Source organism: Garra rufa, chromosome 20 (genome assembly GCF_049309525.1).
Source record: "Garra rufa chromosome 20, GarRuf1.0, whole genome shotgun sequence".
NCBI lineage: Eukaryota > Metazoa > Chordata > Actinopteri > Cypriniformes > Cyprinidae > Garra > Garra rufa.
In genome coordinates this window covers 25309661-25331668 of record NC_133380.1, presented here as the reverse complement: position 1 = coordinate 25331668, position 22008 = coordinate 25309661, and the positions used below count along the sequence as shown (strand labels likewise).

Here is a 22008-nt window from a genome sequence, read left to right as displayed (position 1 = left end):
GACCTGAATAAGATATTTCACATAAAATACGTTTACAAATAATCCTCAAGAGAAAATAATAGTTGAATTTATAAAAATGACCCCATTCAAAAGTTTACATACGCTTGTTACCTGAATGATCCACAGCTTTGTTTTGTTTAGTGATAGCTGTTTATGAGTCCCTTGTTTGTCCTGAACAGGTAAACTACCCACTGTTCTTCTGAAAAATCCTTCAGGTCCCACAAATTCTTTGATTTTTCAGCATTTTTGAACCCTTGCCAACAATGACTGTATGATTTTGAGATCCATCTTTTTACAATGAGGACAACTAAGACTCATATGCAACTATTACAGAAGGTTCAAACACTCACTGATGCTTCAGAAGGAAAGACGATGCATTAAGAGCCGGGAGTGAAAACTTTAGGATAAATGTAACTTATTTTGTCTTCTGGGAAATGTAAGTGTATCTTCTGTAGCAGAACTAAATGAACAAAAACATGATGTTTAGGCAAAATAAGAAAATGTCACCCCTGGCATGTATTTTCCTTCTGGAGCATCAGTGAGCATTTGAACCTTCTGTAATAGTGGCATATGAGTCCCTCAGTTGTCCTCAGTGTGAAAAGATGGATCTCAAATCATACAGTCATTGTTGGGTTCAAAATACACAGAAATGCTGAAAATCCAAAGAATTTGTGGGACCTGTTCAGGACAAACAAGGGACTCATGAACAACTATCACTAAACAAAAAGCTGTGGAACATTCAGGTAAAAACACAGTATTAAGAATCAAAGTGTATGTAAACTTTTGAAAAAGGTCATTTTTATAAATTCAACTATTCTTATTATCTTGTGAAACTATATGTAAACATCTTTCATGTGGAATATCTTATTCAGGTCAGTACTAAATAAAAAATAACATGCTTTTTGTATGACCCCTCTTATTTTGGTAAAATAAATTACATTTTGCAGACTCTGCAAGGTGTATGTAAACTTTTGACTTCAACTGTATCTTCTGTTTTCACTGAATTTGGCACCATATTTAAATGCAAAACAATTGCAAATTACTTTTTTGTCTTTATTTTTAGCTTTATATGATGACAATGAATGTGCTTTTTAACCTAATCAAATGTTTCACATTTTCTTCCATTTCTTCCATTCATTTTCCCATAAGTTTAACACAGGACATCGATTGGCCTGATTCATTGCACTGAATATTTATCTGTTGTGTTTAGCCACTGTTTTTATATGCAAATGCACCGTGTTTATTTATTTTTCAGTGGAAACCGAGCGCAAGAGCCTTAAATATTAACAATGTTTTTTATTCAAAACAGCAGCTGTCATTTTCAACCCATTTTTGGAGTTACAAAGGTCTTGGCCCAGACCAAAAACACAGTGCTTCACCAAAATAAAATGGACGCAATGCAGCGCACGGCCCTCTCCATTCCCCTGTGTGGTCCATTAGAATGTGTGGGTCATGAGTTTTGGCCCCAGCTGTCTGATTAAATGGACAGATTGACTTTTGGCTGAGAGAGCTGCTTCATCCCCCAATCCTCCTGCCCCTCTCTCTTTCTCTCTCTCTCACACACACACACCCCTGCATGCGCACTGAAACCTTTGGCTTGGTGCTGGCTTATTTTAAATGCACTTCCTGCGTGCACAAGTCCATCAGTGTTTGTTGTATGTCTGTGTGTGAGTGTTTCCTGCATTTTTGAAAATTACTAAAAACAGTAAGCAAGAAAACTGTATTAATCTTCACTGGCCTCTGACTTGCGTTGTTATTTCTGCCGTGCCTCTTTGCATTATTTTGCAAACAGTGAGCATGTAGATTCTTGTTGATTTCAGAACCAAATGTCAGTCAAATTGAATCAGGTGTAATCTGTAAAATGACACACAGGTGTAAAATAACAACGCAGTGCATTGGCTGTTGAATGTGTTGGAAAATGATGTGCATTATTGCAAAAGGGAAACATGTTTAAACATTTTTGACTGTCAAAACCCAGCATTGAATAGTTAACCCTGGTAAAAACAGCATTGGTCCCCTTGATAAGCACTTGAACTGTTAGATGAATCGGTAAGGCAGCAAGGAGTTTCTTTTCTGTCTTACAACTTTGTAAACATCTAAAAATGTTTGTTTGATTTCATTTTTAGCTTAGATCTTCCCTTCTGATTTTCTTTCTTCTTTCTTTTTTGGTTAAATACGCTATCGTTTTTAAAGCCAAGGATTTCAATGCGAGTTCTTTGTGTCTTTGAAGCACTTTTTGAAGGCTTGTTTGCTCTTGTATTTTCTCTCTGCTCCATCTTTTCCATTCTTGATCCTAGGTCCTCTTTCAAAGAAACAGAATGATGATTTAGCTGATAATGACGGTGCTGAGGATGAAGGTATTTTTTTTGATGCCAAACTGATATGCATGACAAGGAACCCTCCGGTTTTTTCTTCTTTGTTTTTCTTAAATTTCTTGTCCTTTTTTGAGAGTGGAGATTTTTTTTTTCTTGCTCGTTTTTTGCTGGATGTGTTTTGTCGTTTTTGCTTGATGTGACCTGTCTCCTGTCATTCCAGATACACATAATTGTTAATAACCCTTCATAGGTTTTTGCTTGAATATTTTTATTATCATTTCCTTTTAATTTTATATGTTGCATCTCACCTAAACAAACCGAAACAAGCAAACAAACAAACTAATATTAATTCTTAACACTTTTTTGCATGATTTTTCAACCCTTCTGCCTTTTAAAAAAACAGATATATATATTCTGAGGTAATCCCCTCGATAAAAAAAAAAGTAAAAAATCACAGATTGATCTTCCAAAATTCAACCGGAAGGCCCCTACAAAAATTTCCTAAGCAACATTGTATGTTCCTGGAATCCGAAATGCCACGTCTGCATTTCATCAGACGGTGCATCAATAGTCATTACTGTCCAGCCGTTGAGACGACTTTTAATTGCCTGATGTTTAGTGGTTGTGCAAAAATCTATAGAGATGCACAACAAATTAACACATCGATTTAATGTCTGGGCTGTAGACTGTAAAAGAGGTACAAAATCTAATGATAATAATCCCTGAGTGACTGTATGTGATAAAAGCATTTCCTTTCGTGTTCATGTCAGAACAGAAGCCCAGTGAAGACTGTCTCCTGTATAATCAAATGAAATAAGAACCAATTAGTGGAGGCTAAAACCAGGAAAGAGCCTGCTCGCTTTGATCTGCACATCAAAAGATTACAGCAACACAAATATACAGTGTGAATCCCGCAGAGTATCTCGCATGAACTCTCTTGAAAACTGACAGAGTAATCCTCTTAAGCAGGCCTGACGATATACAGTACTGGGAAGACTCTCATCGATGAAATCAGCTGCACACTTCAGCATCTTCAGAGGCCTGGTCTGAATTACCTTCAGGACACTCACAGATGCCCATTAAGCTACAATGGCAAAGTCTTCTCAAAACCAAGAGATTCCCAATGACTGCAACATGGTTTCAGACCTATTAAGTCGTCTCCAGTGATCGGCTGTTACTTTGATTTGTAACAATGGTGTGCATGTGAAAAACAACAACTTCTTCTTTTCAAGGATCTCCTCATACTTCCAATGTGGCCCAGTGTGTCAGCCCACACCTTGCTTGGTGCATTTAAAGGAATAGTTCCCCCAAAAATGAAAGTTCTGTCATTAGTTACTCAACTTGATCTTTGTTCTTCTTCAGAACACAAATGAAGATGTTTTTGATGAAATCCAAGAGCTTTCTGACCCTGCATAGACTGCAACGCAACTACCACGTTCAAGGCCCAGAAAAGTAGTAAGCACCTTGTTAAAATAGCTAAAATGTGAGCTATTCGTGTTTTGAAATCAGGTGAAACAGCTTAACGTAAATTACCACAGTTTTCATCAAGTTTTGCTTGAAAGTACCTCAGTAACACTTTTTTTTAAACCCGATGTATGAGTGAATTCATGTAGCCAGACGAGCTAAACATTTAGGTAAACACGTTTATTCAAATTCCTCAGGCCTATCTGCGCTTGCTTTTTGCTAAGTGGAAAAGGGCTGCCGTTTGGCTCTTAGACAGCTGCAGCTGATAGGGCTGAGAGGAGACACAGAGCGCACATTAATTATGTAGACATAACGCTACCTTATTACTGCACACTGCTTATACCAGCTGCCGTGGCATCGGCGACAGTTCTCGCCAACCAGCTCCTCAGATTTTATTTCATAGATCCAGTAATTGGCTTGATCACATCAGTGGCCCACTCACGGATATTAATATCTATTCTAATTAGTTTACATTTTTGTTTTTGAGGTAAAAGCTGCATACGGGCCATATCCCAGGATCATCAATCACATATAACAACTTCAAATGCCAAGGGATTCTCCAGATATGACTATTTGCTGGAGATTTACTAAAGCAAACTATCACCAAAATCAATAGCCGCTTTTGACACGTTCATTAATCTGGCGCTTTACTATGAAGGGTACAACGTTTATTGACTTTTTCAAGTAATCTGTGGCAATAGGCCCAAGAGACATTGTAAGTATGTGGTCTTAGATTGTGCCAAATCGAAAATCTGAAGAAGTGGATTATACAGAAGTAAAAATATCTAAACTCAAGTGGCTTTCTTTTATCTGCGGAACGCATAATTTGATTATTTGAAGATTATTTGAATGTTTCAACTGTTTTTGTCCATTCAATGAAGGCTAAACAACATTAGACCCCACTGACTTTCACAAAACCTGAACAAACTCTACATAGTTTACTCTCTAAGTCTCTACAAACCTTACCATTTGCAAAAGTCAACATAGTTGGTCGCATTACATCAGAGACAGAAAAACTCCAGTCATGTTAGGAGTGACGTTTTGAAGAAAACGGTACTCTGGACTTATCTTTGACATTTGACATATTGTATGACATTTATAAACGACTGAGAAGAATACAAACTGAATACAGAAGAATACAGACTGGTGTGCACATGCCCACACGAAATCTGTCCTGCTGATGAAGAGTATTTCTGTCAGTCTGAATGAAGACAGCGGGGATCAATGGAGTATTCATGTCTCTGAGGATTCACTTCCTTTCATTTCCTCTTGATGGAAACTGATTCATTGTGCTAGTTTACATTCTTCTGTGGCTCGTGGGTCATTCAGTTCATTCATCAAAATGAATGTGAGATATTAAAACCTAATTAATGCTTAATTTAAAAAAGCTGCTGGATTATATATGGATCTTAAGATCTTTTTTAAATGTTCAAAGCTTAATAAAGCACTTTTTCATAGACAACACTGCAGAGAAAAGAAAAGACGGGAAGTGAAGTGGTGAGACAAGATGAGATGATAAAAGAGAAGAGTCATTGAAGAATCTTTGAGTCCAAATCTGTTTTGCAAGAGGAAAACCAAAAAGATGGAATTTGTAAGGAACCAGGTGAGACAAGATGAGACATTACGTTGCCTGATAAAGAAAAACTCTTGTGAGGAAATCTCACTCTTAGAAAAAAATAAAACACAAAAGGAGTGAGATGAGACCAAAAGAGAGAAGATGAGACATTACATGTCTGAAACAGAGGAGAAGAGATGAAAGGGAAGTTGAGACAAGGTGGGACAAAAAGAGATAAGATGAGACATTGCGTCTGCGATAAGGAGGAGAAGAGATGGAAAAAGTAGGTGAGACAAGAAAATCCAACTTTGCAAAAAAAAAAAGAGAGAGAGAAGAACAGAAGAGATGGGACAAGACGAGATGAGCGGACATGAAGAGAGACAAGATGAGACTAGAAAAGAGACAAGACAAGAAATTCTACTGTATTGTGTGCAAATTTCACTTTAAGATGGGACAGGACAAGGTGAAAGGACAAGAAAAACGAAAAGCAAGAAATTATGTTGACTGAAGGAGATCTACTATATTGTGTACAAATCTCACTTTAAACTTTCTGGATGAGAAGAACATAAGAAATGGGACAAGACAGGGCCAGGTGAGACAAAATGAGACTAGAAGAGACGAGACAAGACAATACAAGACACAAACAAAGACAAACTCATTGTAAAAGAACAAAAGAGATGGGACAGGACAAGATGAGAGGACACAAAAGAGACAAGATGAGACTTGAAAAGGGACAAGATGATAAATTATGCTGAGGGATGAAGATCTACTGTATTGTGTGCAAATCTCACTTTAAGATTTCTGAAAGAGAAGAACATAAGAGCTGGGACAAGACAGGGCCAGGTGAGACTAAATGAGACTAAAAAAGATGAAGAAAAACCCATTGATGAAGAACACGAAAAGATAGGACGAGGTGAGAGGACACGCAGAGTGACAAGACGAGAAATTACGTTGACTGATGAAGATCTACTGTATTGTGTGCAAATCTTGCTTTAAGCTTTCTCGAAGAGAAGAAATGGGACAAGACAGGCCCAGGTGAGACAAAATGAGACTAGAGGAGACGAGATATGACAAAACAAGACAATAACAAAGACAAACCCAATGTTGAAAAGCAGAAGAGATGTGACAGGACGAGACGAGAGGACACAAAAATGGACAAGATGAGAAATTATGTTGACTAGTCTACTGATCTACTGTATTGTTAACAAATCTCATTTTAAGCTTTTTAGAATAGAAGAGCATAAATGGGACAGGACGGGGGCAAGATGAGACTATACAAGATTAGATACGATGAGACATTAACAGAAGATGGTCCCATTCTTAAAGAAAAGAAGAGGGAACAGGACACAGGACATGAAAAGAGTCCAAACAGGAAATTATGCTGACTGATGAAGATCTACTGTATTGTGTGCAAATCTCACTTTAAACTTTCTGGAAGAGAAAATAAGAAATGGGCATGATAAGGCCAGGTGAGACTAAATGAGACTAGAAGAGACAAGATAAGACAAGACATTAACAAAAACAACTGTAACAGAACAGAAGAGATAGGACAGGAGGAAGTGAGAGGACACAAAAGAGACAAGATAAAACTAGAAAAGAGACCAGATGAGAAATTACATTTACTGATGAAAATCTACTGTATTGTGTGCAAATTTCACTTTAAGTTTTCTGTAAGAGAAGAACATGAGAGATGGGACAGAACGGGGGTCATGTGAGACAAAATGAGACTAGAAGAGATGAGACAAGACATTAACAAAGACATACCCATTGTTGAACAACAGTATAGATGGGACAGGACAAAGTGAGAGGACACAAAAGGAGACAAAACGAGAAATTATGTTGACTGATGAAGATCTACTGTATTGTGTGCAAATCTCACTTTAAGCTTTCTGGAAGAAAAAGAACATAAGAGATAGGACACAACGGGGCCAGGTGAGACAAAATGAGACTAGAGGAGATGAGCACAATGAGACATTAAAGACAAACCTATTGTTGAAGAACAGAAAATATAGTACAGGCAGAGGTGAAAGGACACAAAAAGAGACAAGATGAGACTTGAAAAGGGACGACGAGAAATTGCATTGACTTGAGAAATTCTGCTGTATTGTGTGCAAATCTCACTTTAAGCTTTCTGGAAGAGAAGAACATAAGAATTGGGACAGGATGGGGCCAAGTGAAACATTGTTAAAGAACAGAAGAGATGGGACAGGACGAGGTGAGAGGACACGAAAAGAGACAAAACAAAAAATTATGTTGACTGATGAAGATTTACTGAATGCTGTGCAAATCTCACTTTAAACTTCTGGAAGAGAAGAACATACGAAATGGGACAGGATGGGGCCAGGTGAGAAAAAATGAGACTAGAAGAGATGAGATAAGACAAAACGAGACATTAACAAAGACAAACCCATTGTTAAGAAAAAGAAGAGATGGGACAGGACGAGGTAAAGTGACACGAAAATAGTCAAAACGAGAAATTATGTTGATTGATGAAGATCTACTGTATTTTGTGCAAATCTCACTTTAAGTTTTCTGGAAGAGAAGAACATAAGAGATGGGACAGAATGGGGCCAGGTGAGACAAAATGAGACTAGAAGAGATTAAATAAGATGAGACATTAACAAAGACAAACCCATTTTTAAAGAAAAAAGATATTTGCCAGGACAGGCAAGGCCAGGTAAGACAAAATGAGACTTGAAGAGATGAGATAAGACACAATAAGATATTAAAACAAACCCATTGTTGAAGAACAGAAAATATGGTACGGGCCTAGGTGAGAGGACACAAAAAGAGACAAGATGAGACTTAAAAGGGATGACAAGAAATTGCATTGACTTGAGAAATTCTGCTGTATTGTGTGCAAATCTCACTTTAATCTTTCTGGAGAAGAAGAACATAAGAAATGGGACAGGATGGGGCCAAGTGAAACATTGTTTAAGAACAGAAGAGATGGGACAGGACGAGGTAAGAGGACATGAAAAGAGACAAAACGAGAAATGATGCTGACTGATGAAGATCTACTGAATGCTGTGGAAATATCACTTTAAACTTCTGGAAGAGAAGAACATAAGAAATGGGACAGGATGGGGCCAGGTGAGACAAAATGAGTTTAAAAGAGACAAGATAATACAAGACGAGACATTACCAAAGACAAAACCATTGTGTTTTGCATTGAGCATTTTGGAAGAGGCAAAGAGATGGAACAGAAAGGAGCAAGGTGAGATGAGAAGGCATCGAGACATTAGGAGAAGATCCATTCTATGCAAATCTTACTTTGAGCATTTTACAAGAAGACAGAAAATGAGTTAACTGAGATGAGAAGAGAAAACAAATGAGAAATTACGCTGTCTGATAAAAAAAAAAAAAGAACTATTGTGTGCACATTTGGCAAGAGTTGGTCTAGTTTAGGGGCCTTAAGAAAATTGTTTTAGAAAATGATTGCTTTTTTCATTTGTTTTTTCGCTTGTTACGAGACCTCCCAGAAGCAGGTCCCTGCACGCCCAATAAAATAACCCGAGATTTATGTGAAGGCTTTGCAACCATGATGAAATGGCACTCTCCCTCAAGCAAGACGAAAGTTATCATCTGCATCGCATTTGTGTTTTGAAAATACCTCCCTCTCGGACAGAGACCATTTTCCCAAAGTGGATTACTTTGCCTAAGCAATGTATGGAAATTTAAAAAGTGTGCCATTTTCATTGCTAAAAGAAAAATGGGATACGAGAAGATGAGGTGAAGCTGCAGACAGAGCCTATTCGGAGAGCAGAGACGAGGCCCTCTTACTTTAAGTTTGCCCACCTTGTTTCTTAGTCATGTAGTTAATTCAAAGCATTACTTCAGAAATCAAAATGCCCATTTTAATTCCAACTTTTTATAACCGACAGGCCCCTTTAGAAAAAAATGGACGTAATCAAAGTAACAGGAATTTTTCGATCACCAGGAACATGACATTCATATTGCCTAGGAAATTAATGAGCTCATTTCTAAAACTGATCCCGTCTCAAAAATAAAGCCAATGTGGCCAATTTGAGCAAAATGGGAGCCCTCAGCTCTGAATGCATTTCCAGCTGTCTACTGTAATTTGTCATTTAATCGTTTCTATCCTCCTTTTTCCAGACATTCGTGAAAGCGGGAGCCCCAAACCGGTGATGGTTTTCATTCATGGAGGATCGTACATGGAAGGAACAGCAAATATGTTCGACGGAAGCATCTTGGCCAGTTACGGCAACGTCATCGTCATAACCGTTAACTATCGGCTTGGTGTGCTCGGTAAGCAATTCGATTTTTGCTGAACTTTACCCATCATGCCCCATACGATGTCCTCTGAATGGCTTGTTTTAGCTTTGTTTCTCTCCACTGAGGTATGGTTTTCCTCCAGTGCAGGATGATTTAGTTGCCTGTGAATAGCCTCAAGCTCATAAGCGTAAAACGGGTGAAGTGGCAATGTTTTTCACAGCGGCGCGCATGCATGGAAACTTATTATAGAAAAGTTTGCTGTAGTTGTGTGTGATTTAAGGTGATAGTAAATACTGGAACTATCAAAGCTTTATGACCTTCCAGTTTCAATCACAAAACAACCTCTAGCCTGTATGTGTCTCTCTGACTCCACATCGCTGTTCGTTTTCCTCTGTCAGTTATCATTTTTAACTGCAGCAGATGCGTGGATAGAGACTTAATTCGGGTGTTTTTAATTAATGATTGAGATTGCTTCAAGCAAATGGTGTTGGATTAATAAGCTTTGGTTGGTTTCTCCAAGATAAGATGTTTGCCAGATTCCAGTTGTCTAGCATCTGTTATCAGAGGAAAGTTAGGTGATGTTTTAGTTATGTACAAATGCAGTTAGCAAAGAAATAGTCATTTTGATTGAGTATCTATTGGAACTGCTGCTTTTCTAAGATGGTGCCATTATTTATCAGAGGTTTTTATGCAAATGTGTCTCTATGTTCGTGATACACAAGCCCGTGTTTTTATTCTTGATTTTTAAGTTATTGTTTCAGATTAAAATTATGTAAACTTGCTTGGAAACTTGGAGAAATGCATTTCAAGAGTGAATGCACAGTAACTAGAATAAGATCTGACAAAGCCATCAAAACTTTTTTTTTATTTTTAATCTTTCCTTTTCTATATTTTTAATCTAATCTTCTAAATGTCTTCTAAATCTCCATACAATAACAGAACTCTCAGCTAGAAATGCAGTACTGATCAATTTAGCCTGCTGTTGAGGGTCATTTTCAATTTTCAGTCTGATCAATTTCATAACATCCTAAATGCCAACATAGTCGATGTTTAATTTGGAATATGTTGGTTATTGGGTAATTATTGGGGGAAATGTGCCAATTGTAAGCTCTTAAGCTGTGACTTGTCATGTAGGGTCAATTTGATCTTCAGTAGTAATAGCATGGAAGAGTTACGCAATGAATGTCAAGTCAAGTCAAAATTTATTTCTATAGCACATTTCAAAGCAACAGAGTTGCACCAAAGTGCTGTACAACAACAACAGATATAAAACATAAAAGAAAACACACATCAGATAAAACATAATACAATAAAATAAGATAAGAGCAAATTGATATCAGAACCTTAAAATAACCTTAATCAAAACCAGAGCAAATAAATATGTTTTGAGAAGTGATTTAAAACTAGCTAATGAAGGAGCAAATCTCACATTTTCCGGCAAACTATTCCAAAGTTTGGGGGCTGCAGCTGAAAAAGCCCGACCACCCTTTGTTTTACAGTGACAACGTGGGACAGTTAAGAGAAGCTGATTACTAGACCTAAGTGCACTTTGAGGAGTATATGGAGTCAGAAGGTCCGATATAAATGTAGGTGCAAGTCCAGATAAAGCCTTATACACACAGACAGCTATTTTAAAATCAATTCTAAACTTTACAGGAAGCCAATGTAACGATGCTAAAACTGGAGAGATATGATCCCTCTTTTTTGTTCCAGTAAGAAGCCTTGCTGCAGCCAATGTCAGTCAAACTGATGACTTGTCAATTAAATAAGAGCTGTAAGTGACTATAACTCGTGTACTGTTCAATTTGTGGGTTGTTTGTTCAAATAGGCTTGTTAAAGAAGGTTTTTATTGTCAGTTTAATGAAGTTGTTCACATAGAAGTCACCATTTTGACCAGATGCTAATATGCTGGTTGCATGAGGCATCTGTTAGTGTGTGTCGTTAGCTTGCGCTTCATAAAAATTCAAGAATGCATGTATGAATTCTGAAATTAGCCTCAGTTATTTGCATCCGAATCATCATAGTATATCTCTCCGTTGGTAAATGAGGCCCAATGTGATCTTTCTCCACTAATGATTCAGCTCGCAGCCATCTTCCCTCATTCGCCCTTAGCTTTTTATAACAAATCCACTGCTGATGATTGGCTATTTTTTTCTAGTTAAGGCACACAGATCCATTAGGGGGGTTAAGCATGTGCTCGCATGCCACAACCCTTAATTTATTGTTGCTATGTTTTTCTCATGGTTGTCTGGGGTTCGGCTAAGCTCCAGAGCAGCCTCTGGGAAAGGTGCAGTAATGGTGAGAGGGCCTAATGGATTATAGCACTGCACACCGTCTGAGTGTCATTATCAGAACTGTTGTAGATTTATGGAGCGAGTCGCTCTCGTCATGCCCCCCTGAATAAAACTGCTCTCCGACAGCTAATCAGCTGGCATAAGGGCCTGTTTTACCGAGCACCACCATCATATTTTTTTTGGCGGTGCCGGTGTCCCAATTCTCTTTAGCGACTATCCTTTAAATCTAGCCAATAGCACAAAGTGTTAAACCAAAAATAGCATCACATCCATACTGAATAAATAACTAGAGTTAAGGTGTTGTTATTGTTCATTATCAAAATTGACCATATGTCCAAAACAACTAGGTTTTGGCTTTGTTTTCCTATTGTTTTGGAAAACATTGAGAGCACGTCAACAGACAAAACCTGGACATTTTATGCAATTTAGAAATCCCGACCAGGGCATGTCTGGTTGATAAGAAGATGTATGGTCACCACAAGTAACTTCCAAACCTAACACTTGTCTGTTTAACTTTTTCACAAACTGAATTTCTATTACAATGACAGGATTTCACAGTGAAATTTCGCAGAGCAAAGGTAAATATGACTTTTAATACATTTAGCTTACCAAAAAATGGTTTCCCACAACGCTGCTAAAAGCCAAAGCTGGTTTGATATGGTTTTGGTTCATTTAACATAGTCCTGGATAGTCTGGTGTTTAGCTGGTTTCTAGCTAGTTTTGTTGAATGGCTAGCTGGTTTCCCAGTAGTGGTTTAATGGATCCATAACTCACATTTTTTGATTCATCAAGAAAAAAAAATATTTCACTATAACTCAGCTTTCCATTTATTACTTATTGCTAAGTACTTCTTCAAACCCATAGCTAAAACTACTTGCCTAATTAAGAAAGATCAAACACGATTAACGACAAGTGAACAGCCAGTAAAAAATAAGAACAAATACACATATTACAAGCATAGATAAATACAACACAACAAAGTGAAACAAATAAAATCAGGTCAATAGTATTTAGGTACAGAAATGTACGAATCGAGGATAAAATATCACTGCATTACGGAAGCCCGTTTCCGCAACTAAATAAAAATAAATAAATAAAAGTATATCTTACATTTCTAAGAAAAATAGTCAGAATTGCTTGATATAAACTCGCAATTGCAAGAAAAAAGTCATAATTGTGAGTTTTTATTTTGCAATTCTGACTTTATAACTCGCAATTGTGACAATTCTAAGAAAAAAATTAATTGTCAGATAATGACAGCTAATCAGCTGGCATAAGGGCCTGTTTTACCGAGCACCACCATCATATTTTTTTTGGCGGTGCCGGTGTCCCAATTCTCTTTAACGACTATCCTTTAAATCTAGCCAATAGCACAAAGTGTTAAACCAAAAATAGCATCACATCCATACTGAATAAATAACTAGAGTTAAGGTGTTGTTATTGTTCATTATCAAAATTGACCATATGTCCAAAACAACTAGGTTTTGGCTTTGTTTTCCTATTGTTTTGGAAAACATTGAGAGCACGTCAACAGACAAAACCTGGACATTTTATGCAATTTAGAAATCCCGACCAGGGCATGTCTGGTTGATAAGAAGATGTATGGTCACCACAAGTAACTTCCAAACCTAACACTTGTCTGTTTAACTTTTTCACAAACTGAATTTCTATTACAATGACAGGATTTCACAGTGAAATTTCGCAGAGCAAAGGTAAATATGACTTTTAATACATTTAGCTTACCAAAAAATGGTTTCCCACAACGCTGCTAAAAGCCAAAGCTGGTTTGATATGGTTTTGGTTCATTTAACATAGTCCTGGATAGTCTGGTGTTTAGCTGGTTTCTAGCTAGTTTTGTTGAATGGCTAGCTGGTTTCCCAGTAGTGGTTTAATGGATCCATAACTCACATTTTTTGATTCATCAAGAAAAAAAAATATTTCACTATAACTCAGCTTTCCATTTATTACTTATTGCTAAGTACTTCTTCAAACCCATAGCTAAAACTACTTGCCTAATTAAGAAAGATCAAACACGATTAACGACAAGTGAACAGCCAGTAAAAAATAAGAACAAATACACATATTACAAGCATAGATAAATACAACACAACAAAGTGAAACAAATAAAATCAGGTCAATAGTATTTAGGTACAGAAATGTACGAATCGAGGATAAAATATCACTGCATTACGGAAGCCCGTTTCCGCAACTAAATAAAAATAAATAAATAAAAGTATATCTTACATTTCTAAGAAAAATAGTCAGAATTGCTTGATATAAACTCGCAATTGCAAGAAAAAAGTCATAATTGTGAGTTTTTATTTTGCAATTCTGACTTTATAACTCGCAATTGTGACAATTCTAAGAAAAAAATTAATTGTCAGATAATGACAGCTAATCAGCTGGCATAAGGGCCTGTTTTACCGAGCACCACCATCATATTTTTTTTGGCGGTGCCGGTGTCCCAATTCTCTTTAACGACTATCCTTTAAATCTAGCCAATAGCACAAAGTGTTAAACCAAAAATAGCATCACATCCATACTGAATAAATAACTAGAGTTAAGGTGTTGTTATTGTTCATTATCAAAATTGACCATATGTCCAAAACAACTAGGTTTTGGCTTTGTTTTCCTATTGTTTTGGAAAACATTGAGAGCACGTCAACAGACAAAACCTGGACATTTTATGCAATTTAGAAATCCCGACCAGGGCATGTCTGGTTGATAAGAAGATGTATGGTCACCACAAGTAACTTCCAAACCTAACACTTGTCTGTTTAACTTTTTCACAAACTGAATTTCTATTACAATGACAGGATTTCACAGTGAAATTTCGCAGAGCAAAGGTAAATATGACTTTTAATACATTTAGCTTACCAAAAAATGGTTTCCCACAACGCTGCTAAAAGCCAAAGCTGGTTTGATATGGTTTTGGTTCATTTAACATAGTCCTGGATAGTCTGGTGTTTAGCTGGTTTCTAGCTAGTTTTGTTGAATGGCTAGCTGGTTTCCCAGTAGTGGTTTAATGGATCCATAACTCACATTTTTTGATTCATCAAGAAAAAAAAATATTTCACTATAACTCAGCTTTCCATTTATTACTTATTGCTAAGTACTTCTTCAAACCCATAGCTAAAACTACTTGCCTAATTAAGAAAGATCAAACACGATTAACGACAAGTGAACAGCCAGTAAAAAATAAGAACAAATACACATATTACAAGCATAGATAAATACAACACAACAAAGTGAAACAAATAAAATCAGGTCAATAGTATTTAGGTACAGAAATGTACGAATCGAGGATAAAATATCACTGCATTACGGAAGCCCGTTTCCGCAACTAAATAAAAATAAATAAATAAAAGTATATCTTACATTTCTAAGAAAAATAGTCAGAATTGCTTGATATAAACTCGCAATTGCAAGAAAAAAGTCATAATTGTGAGTTTTTATTTTGCAATTCTGACTTTATAACTCGCAATTGTGACAATTCTAAGAAAAAAATTAATTGTCAGATAAAGTCGCATTAACCTTTTTTTGTTTAATTTAGTGGTGGAAATGGGCTTCCTCACTGCATATTGTGGGTATATAGATGGGTATGTTGTCATAATTTTGTGTGTATATGTATGTTCAAATGCTAGCAGAGTGTGTAAACATGTACACATGACAAACTTTTAGTCTATTATGGTTCATTTTTACAATTAATCTGCAGATCACGTGGGCCGAACCGTACACAGATCAACTACAATCTATTCAACCCTTATTTTCCCAGTGTCATGACACCTCTATAACCAGCTAAGGCCTGATAAGACAAGAAAACTACATGAAGACAAAGCATATTATTGCCAAAACCCATCTACTGCTTTTTAAATCCAATACATTTCCTTTTTTTAAAGTGCGTTGCTTTCTGCTCACGAATGACACACTGAATTACAGTAGAACTGTTAACTAGATCTAAATGGGTTGTGATTTGAGTCATCAGCACTTGTTAGTCAGTGTGTGAGAGTGGTCGGCTGGATGCTGCGCTGGTGTAAAACAGATGCAGTCGGCGGCAGAGGTGTGTGTGTGCTCGCGTGCCGGTTAGTTTGGTTGTTTACTTCTTTGTCAAGACTTCACCGCATTGCTCACCCTGTAATAATTGGTTTGCTGTTTTGCTTTAATCATTCCATGTGGCCCAGCGTTGAGGATTATTATTTTTCATGCTTATTAATTTTCTTCTCCCTTGAAACAAATACCCCTGATGTTTCAGTTTCATTAGTCTTTTGCTTTCTCCAACCTCCACCTCTCTCTCACTTTCTCTCTGCGTTTTCGCCTTCAGCGCTGCGTCCTTTATCACCTACTTTCTCTCTTCCTCTCGTTCCCCTCAGTCATGTGCTTGCTTAAGTGTAAGCACGCCACAGGGTCTTTAAAGAAGCATGTATGATGTCTGACCCTATTCAGAAAGCAGTGTGTCTGGGGAGATGCTTCATTGGAGGGTGTTTATTAATCTTAACAAGCATTTAACAACTGTGCGGGATCGTCCCTCGTCCATTATTTTGCCTCCAGTGCTAGCTAGTACTGGCTTTTTGGGTCTTGTGTTCATAAAATTACCAATGCCTTGGTGAGCACAAACTTGTTTTAAAACATTTTTACAAAATTGTGTATAAATGTTTTTTCTCCCTTTTTGTAAAGCTTAGACTTAAACAGTAGGCATAACGATATGCGTTTGATGCAATGTGTTAACCTCTGGTTTTGACCCAGCTTTCATGCTACCCTACAGATTTAATAGCACTAGAATCAGTAGTGTATGTATATGCGTGTGCATTACTCTAAGTAATGGGCCTCATTGGTCATGACTGGTGGATGCATTGGTAGAGGGCAAAAAGGCAAGCGACACAGGACAGAGGACATCTGCCATCAGAGAGGCTTTACCCTGTGAGCACCGCTAACCGAAGGGATTAGTTCAGCCTGCAAGAGTGCAGCAGATGTCCATCTGGGCCCACTCACTTACGGCTCCTCCTCCTCCTCTTTTCCAAAGTCTCTCTCTCTCTCTCTTACTTCCTTTCGCTATCTCTCTTTCTCGGTTCCCGGTTTTGGCCTGGTTCCACTGACATGTGGATTGCCCCGGGCTAGACTCAATGTAGATATTAATAAGTAGTCAAATTTGGTGTGCTGTTGAATCCACAATGGAAGTTTGACATCATGATTTCATGCATTCCTGGACTTAAAGCACGAGTTAATGAGATTGTGGTGACACTTTCCTCTCTGTGGAGTATCATAATCCCTAGGGATCTTGAGAAGAGAAAAGGCTGCATTCGCACTAGAACTTTCGGTGCTGATGAGAGTCTTTTTGATGACAGATTTCCGTTTGTTTTTGAACTTAGAGGAGCAGCAGAAACCACACGTTTACTACTGATGTCAAAAGTATAGATTCCTGGCTACCAGAGTCGAGAAAGCTTTTTAAATTCCATTTTGAATATTTGGAATAATTCCATTTTCAGAAAGGTTGTTTTTGTGGTGATGCCATAGAAGAACCATTTTTGGTTCCCCAAAGAGCCTTTCAGTGAACAGTTTTATGAACACCAAAAAACTGAAGAACCTTTTTCAAAAAAACCTTTTCTGCATATTTTACTGCAATCCAAATTTAAAATACCTCTTTCAATTGTAGAAACTACGAAAAAAGTATAAATAGTGTAATTTCCCTACTGTAGTGTAAAGCAAAAATAATACATTTTAATGTATTTTGGAGTGCAATTGTTTTATAATATATGGCTATTGCTGTCATTGTTGTTATTATTTATTATATTCTAATTTGTTTGGCTACCTAAAACACCAGTGTGAATGAAATTTAGACTGAGACAGTATACCACAAATAAAAGGCGGTTGAGTCTCCTTTAAAGTTCAGGTACAAGCCAATTCACTGACTTTTTTCTGACTTAAGTTTTCTTAAGTTAAGAACATGGGTTGGAGCTTTAAAATTTTTTAACCATCAAAGTGAATTAGATAGAATAATTTAACTTTAAAATGTACAAAAAAAAATTCTAATTCTTTTTTTTTTTTTTTTTCACAATAAATATTGTATCGTGGACATATTTCAGTGTTATTGTGTCATGAGACTTTGTTACATCCCTAATGGAAAGTTTAAAAGAACAGCATTTATTTGGCATAGAAAACTTTTGTAACATTATTAATGTCCTTGCTGTCACTTTTGATCAATTTAAAGCGTCCTTGCTGAATAAAAAAAATATTATTTTATTCGATAAAAAAAAATGAATAAATCTTACTGACCCCAAACTTTTCAACAGCAATTGTAAAATAGAGCAGACAGGGACTGAACACTGGGCCAAACAATCGAGTAGTTTGGGAAAGGATGTTATCTAATATTTGAGGATGAAATAACTGCCTGTACCCTCAAGGTTTTATTTACTGTATCAGGGAGAGAAATTGAACTCAAACACAGTTGCATGTGAAGCTCAAGTAATTTACGGCCCAGGGCGCGCAGGACTCCTCTCCCACGTCTGGGACTCGTCGTCAGGATGACCACCCTGACTTCCAGCCACACTGCAGGGTCTGTTAAGCAAGAGGCTACCAGCAGATGGATGTGACCATGTGCCTCCATCCATCTCTGCCATGGAGCCAGAGATTAGCCGGGTACGCTCATGGGCTTTTCGGCTGGGACCAACTGCCACTGCGGATGATCAAGGTGCTCGCCGGGATTCACGCGGTGCTGTAGCTTCTGCCTGGGGAAAACAGATGGACATGTTTAACACCTCAGAAATGAACTACACTGCAGGACCAAAGCCAGGGAACCCTCTGAGCCAGAATGGATTGCGTGTAAACCTCTGAGGGTGGAACAAATCTTTGGTTTGGTGCTTGGGTTTTTACCCCCCATGCATTACATTCAATTACAATTCCCATGGAGATTCCCTAGATATGCTTTCCCCTTTCTACAGTACCTATTTTGGCACATTTATTTTGAAGGATTAGTTCACTTCCAGAATTAAAATTTCCTGATAATTTACTCAATCCCAAGTCATTCAAGATGTTCATGCCTTTCTTTCCTCAGTCGCAAAGAAATTAAGGTTTTTGAGGAACATTCCAGGATTTTTCTCAATATAGTGGACTTCAATTGGGATCAACAGGTTGAAGGTCCAAATTTTTGTTTCAGTGCAGCTTCAAAGAGCTCTACACGATCCCAGCTGAGGAATAAGGGTCTTATTTAGTGAAATGATCATTTTCTAAAAAATAAAAAAGTACACCAGAGACTGATTTTACAAATACAAGCTTTTCTAAAGATGCAGGACTTTATAAAAATTTCATCTATAACAGATTACTGGCAACTCTATTAGAAAAGAGAATTAGCTTGAGCTGTTACACATGCATACAGTTAGCCCATGCATGTGCTGAAGTTGAGTAGCAAATATGACAAAGTCAACTGAGCTCTCACAAAAGCTATAGAGAAGAAATAATTTATTATTTTAGAAGGTCTAAGGCTACATGAAGATTTCCAAGAAATGTAAAGTTCCTAGATACACAGCTGGCAGCAGTTTAAAATGTGTTGTACTAGAAAACCTTTGAGAGTGTTGAAGAAAAAGCATAATATCCCAAAATGTTTGATCAGAACAGCTGAGGAAAAACCTGCACTGTACAGCCAAAGATTTTCAGGATGACCCGATGAAAGGAGGAAAAACATTTCAATGCAGAGTATAAGATGAACACACGACAAGCATGGCCTTCATTTTGGGGCATCTTGCCAAATGCCACTCTTGACCAAGAAGAACAAAAAGCCTGATTTGAACATACTAAAATTCATTTAGGTAGACCTGTGGAGTTCTGGAAGTTTTATGAACTGATGTGACCAAACTGGAACTTTATGGACCTATGGATCAGCAGTATGTCTGGTGCAAAAAAGACAAAACCTATGAGCAGAAGAACACCATCCCCGTCATCAAACATGGGTCAGTCCTGTTATGGGGGTGATTTACTGTAGCAGGAAGTGGAAATCATGACCGTATGAAGGATATCATGGATTCTTTGAAGTATAAGGCCATTTTGGCAAGAATTGTGATGCCTTTGATGCAAAGACTGAAGCTGATGATCATTGGACTTTCCTGTGGGACAGTCATCCCAAAGTATACAGTACATCTAAAATCTACTTATGCTTGGTTTAGGCAACAGTCATTGAAAACCATGGCGATGTGAAAACCAAACATTAACAGTGATCTGAACACATTACGTAATCATTTTAGAAAGGTCACGCAAGTTAATTTCTTTGTCTGTACTCCAGTTCGGTAGGGCGAAAAACTCTTCAAAATCATCCGACAATGTTGTTTTACCTTTTTTTTATAGGGCATTTGACTTTCGTTAAACATTTGCTTTGTAAACACTGGGTTGGTACTTCTGCCTATATGCGTGACCTTTCCAACGTGATTATGTAATGCGTGATGTCCTACTAGTGCAAGATGACGATTTGTGGTTAAAAAGTATATATTTTTATTTATTTTTTTAGAAATGACTGATAACTTTGCTAGATAAGACCCTTATTCCTCGACTGGGATTGTGTAGAACCCTTGGAAGCTGCATTAAAACTGCAATTTGGACCCTAAACCTGTTGATCCCCTTTGAAGTCCACTATATGGAGAAAAACCTTGAATGTTTTCCTCAAAACCCTTAATTCGACTGAAGAAAGAAAGACATCTTGTCTGACATGGAGTTAAGTAAATGTCCATACTTTTGTGAAATGGACATTGTAAGTCAATGGGCTCCACCGTCCAGCTGTTTTAGACCCTACTGACGTTGAAACTGTTAAAAGATCTAAATCTTCTTTTGTGTTCATAAAAAGTAAGACATACACGTTTGGAATGACATGAAAATGAATAAATGAAGGCTGAATGTTCATTTTCAACAAACTATTTCTCTACAGCAGTGGTATTCTTTTGGGTGTTGCCGTAAGTCCTGCTGCCTCGCAGGTGATATTTCTTGCTGATGTGGCCCTGCATATTGATTTAGCGGTCTTTTAACCCAAGACTCATTTTAGAGGTCAGAACAGGGGACGCTTTTGGAAAAGAATGTTTTTTTTCCCCTCATTTTCTGTCAGCGTTTTCAGCCGGACTTGGCACGTTTGTAGGGAGCAGTCAGGGTTGTGACTATCTTTGGGTTTTGATATTCTGTGTCCTGTGTACTCTGGAAGTAAGAGATAAGTGAAATGAGCTTTTTCTACTTATAAAGTTTGCATGTGGATCTAAGGCCCGAGCGTATGGCCCCTGGTACGTCTCATGTTGAGATTGCGAATGGGACTCTGAACTCTCCCTCTGTGATTTTGAAACACCTTGAGTTTTGATGGTCTGTTTATAGAGCTTGCGTGGACTGGAGCATGCTCGATTATCGGGATTCAGATCACCACATACTACAGAACCTTGAAGTCATTCATCCTGGTCCTTGTAACTTGCCTCAATCCCTCAGTGAGATTCATTTATGATTTTGTTGCTGAGGAGATCCACAGCTGTAAATTTCCCCCAAATGCAGTTAATCAGAGGTTAGCCTGTAGCCCCAACAGATAAAGATTTATATCTCTAGTCAGCAGCCCCAAGCTTCTTGGCTCTTGTAATTCCGTTTATTCTGTTTGGTCTCCACAAAATCTTATTTACTCCACTGGTTTCTGTGCTACCTGCTTTTTGTGTGTTTGAAGGCTCCAATTGTGAAGTCTTGTGAAATCGTATGTGGCACCCGCTGGCGTTCAGGACACCCCCACCGCCTCCATGGAGCTCTGGGCCCCCTCATGGCATTGTGAGCCAATTATGTTATGGTTAGTTTATCGAGAACACATTTTCTTCACATTAAAGCTGCATCAAAGCAAGGAAAGTTTTTATAACAGAGCTACATTCTGAATTCTTAAATTTAATTGCTTTAAAATGGCATGCAGTGTAACTGTCAAGTAAAAAGTACATTGCAGGGTAAACATCCTAATCATTATTTTTTAATATTTTTAATATTACAATATCTATCTATAAATCATATAAGACATTGTTTATTATTTAAAACAGGGATTTATTATTATTATTATTATTATTATTATTGTAATTAATTATTGTTTATAATTAATACATATAATTATTTATTTTACTTTAAATGGCATATTAAATGATTTGTCGGGAAACATTTG

At 37.4% G+C, this 22008-nt stretch overlaps 1 protein-coding gene across 2 annotated transcripts in view; it reads left to right on the top strand.

The window, feature by feature from the left end:
• Positions 1 to 22008, top strand: part of nlgn1 (neuroligin 1) — a 293385-nt gene that overhangs the window by 112051 nt on the left and 159326 nt on the right. Inside the window, exons 3-4 of one of the 2 annotated variants that reach the window (XM_073825377.1) lie at positions 2298 to 2357; positions 9451 to 9603. In XM_073825377.1, coding sequence (XP_073681478.1) covers positions 2298 to 2357; positions 9451 to 9603 — 213 coding nt within the window. The remainder of the gene's footprint in view (positions 1 to 2297; positions 2358 to 9450; positions 9604 to 22008) is intronic. The other variant, XM_073825378.1, reaches the window with a different exon arrangement.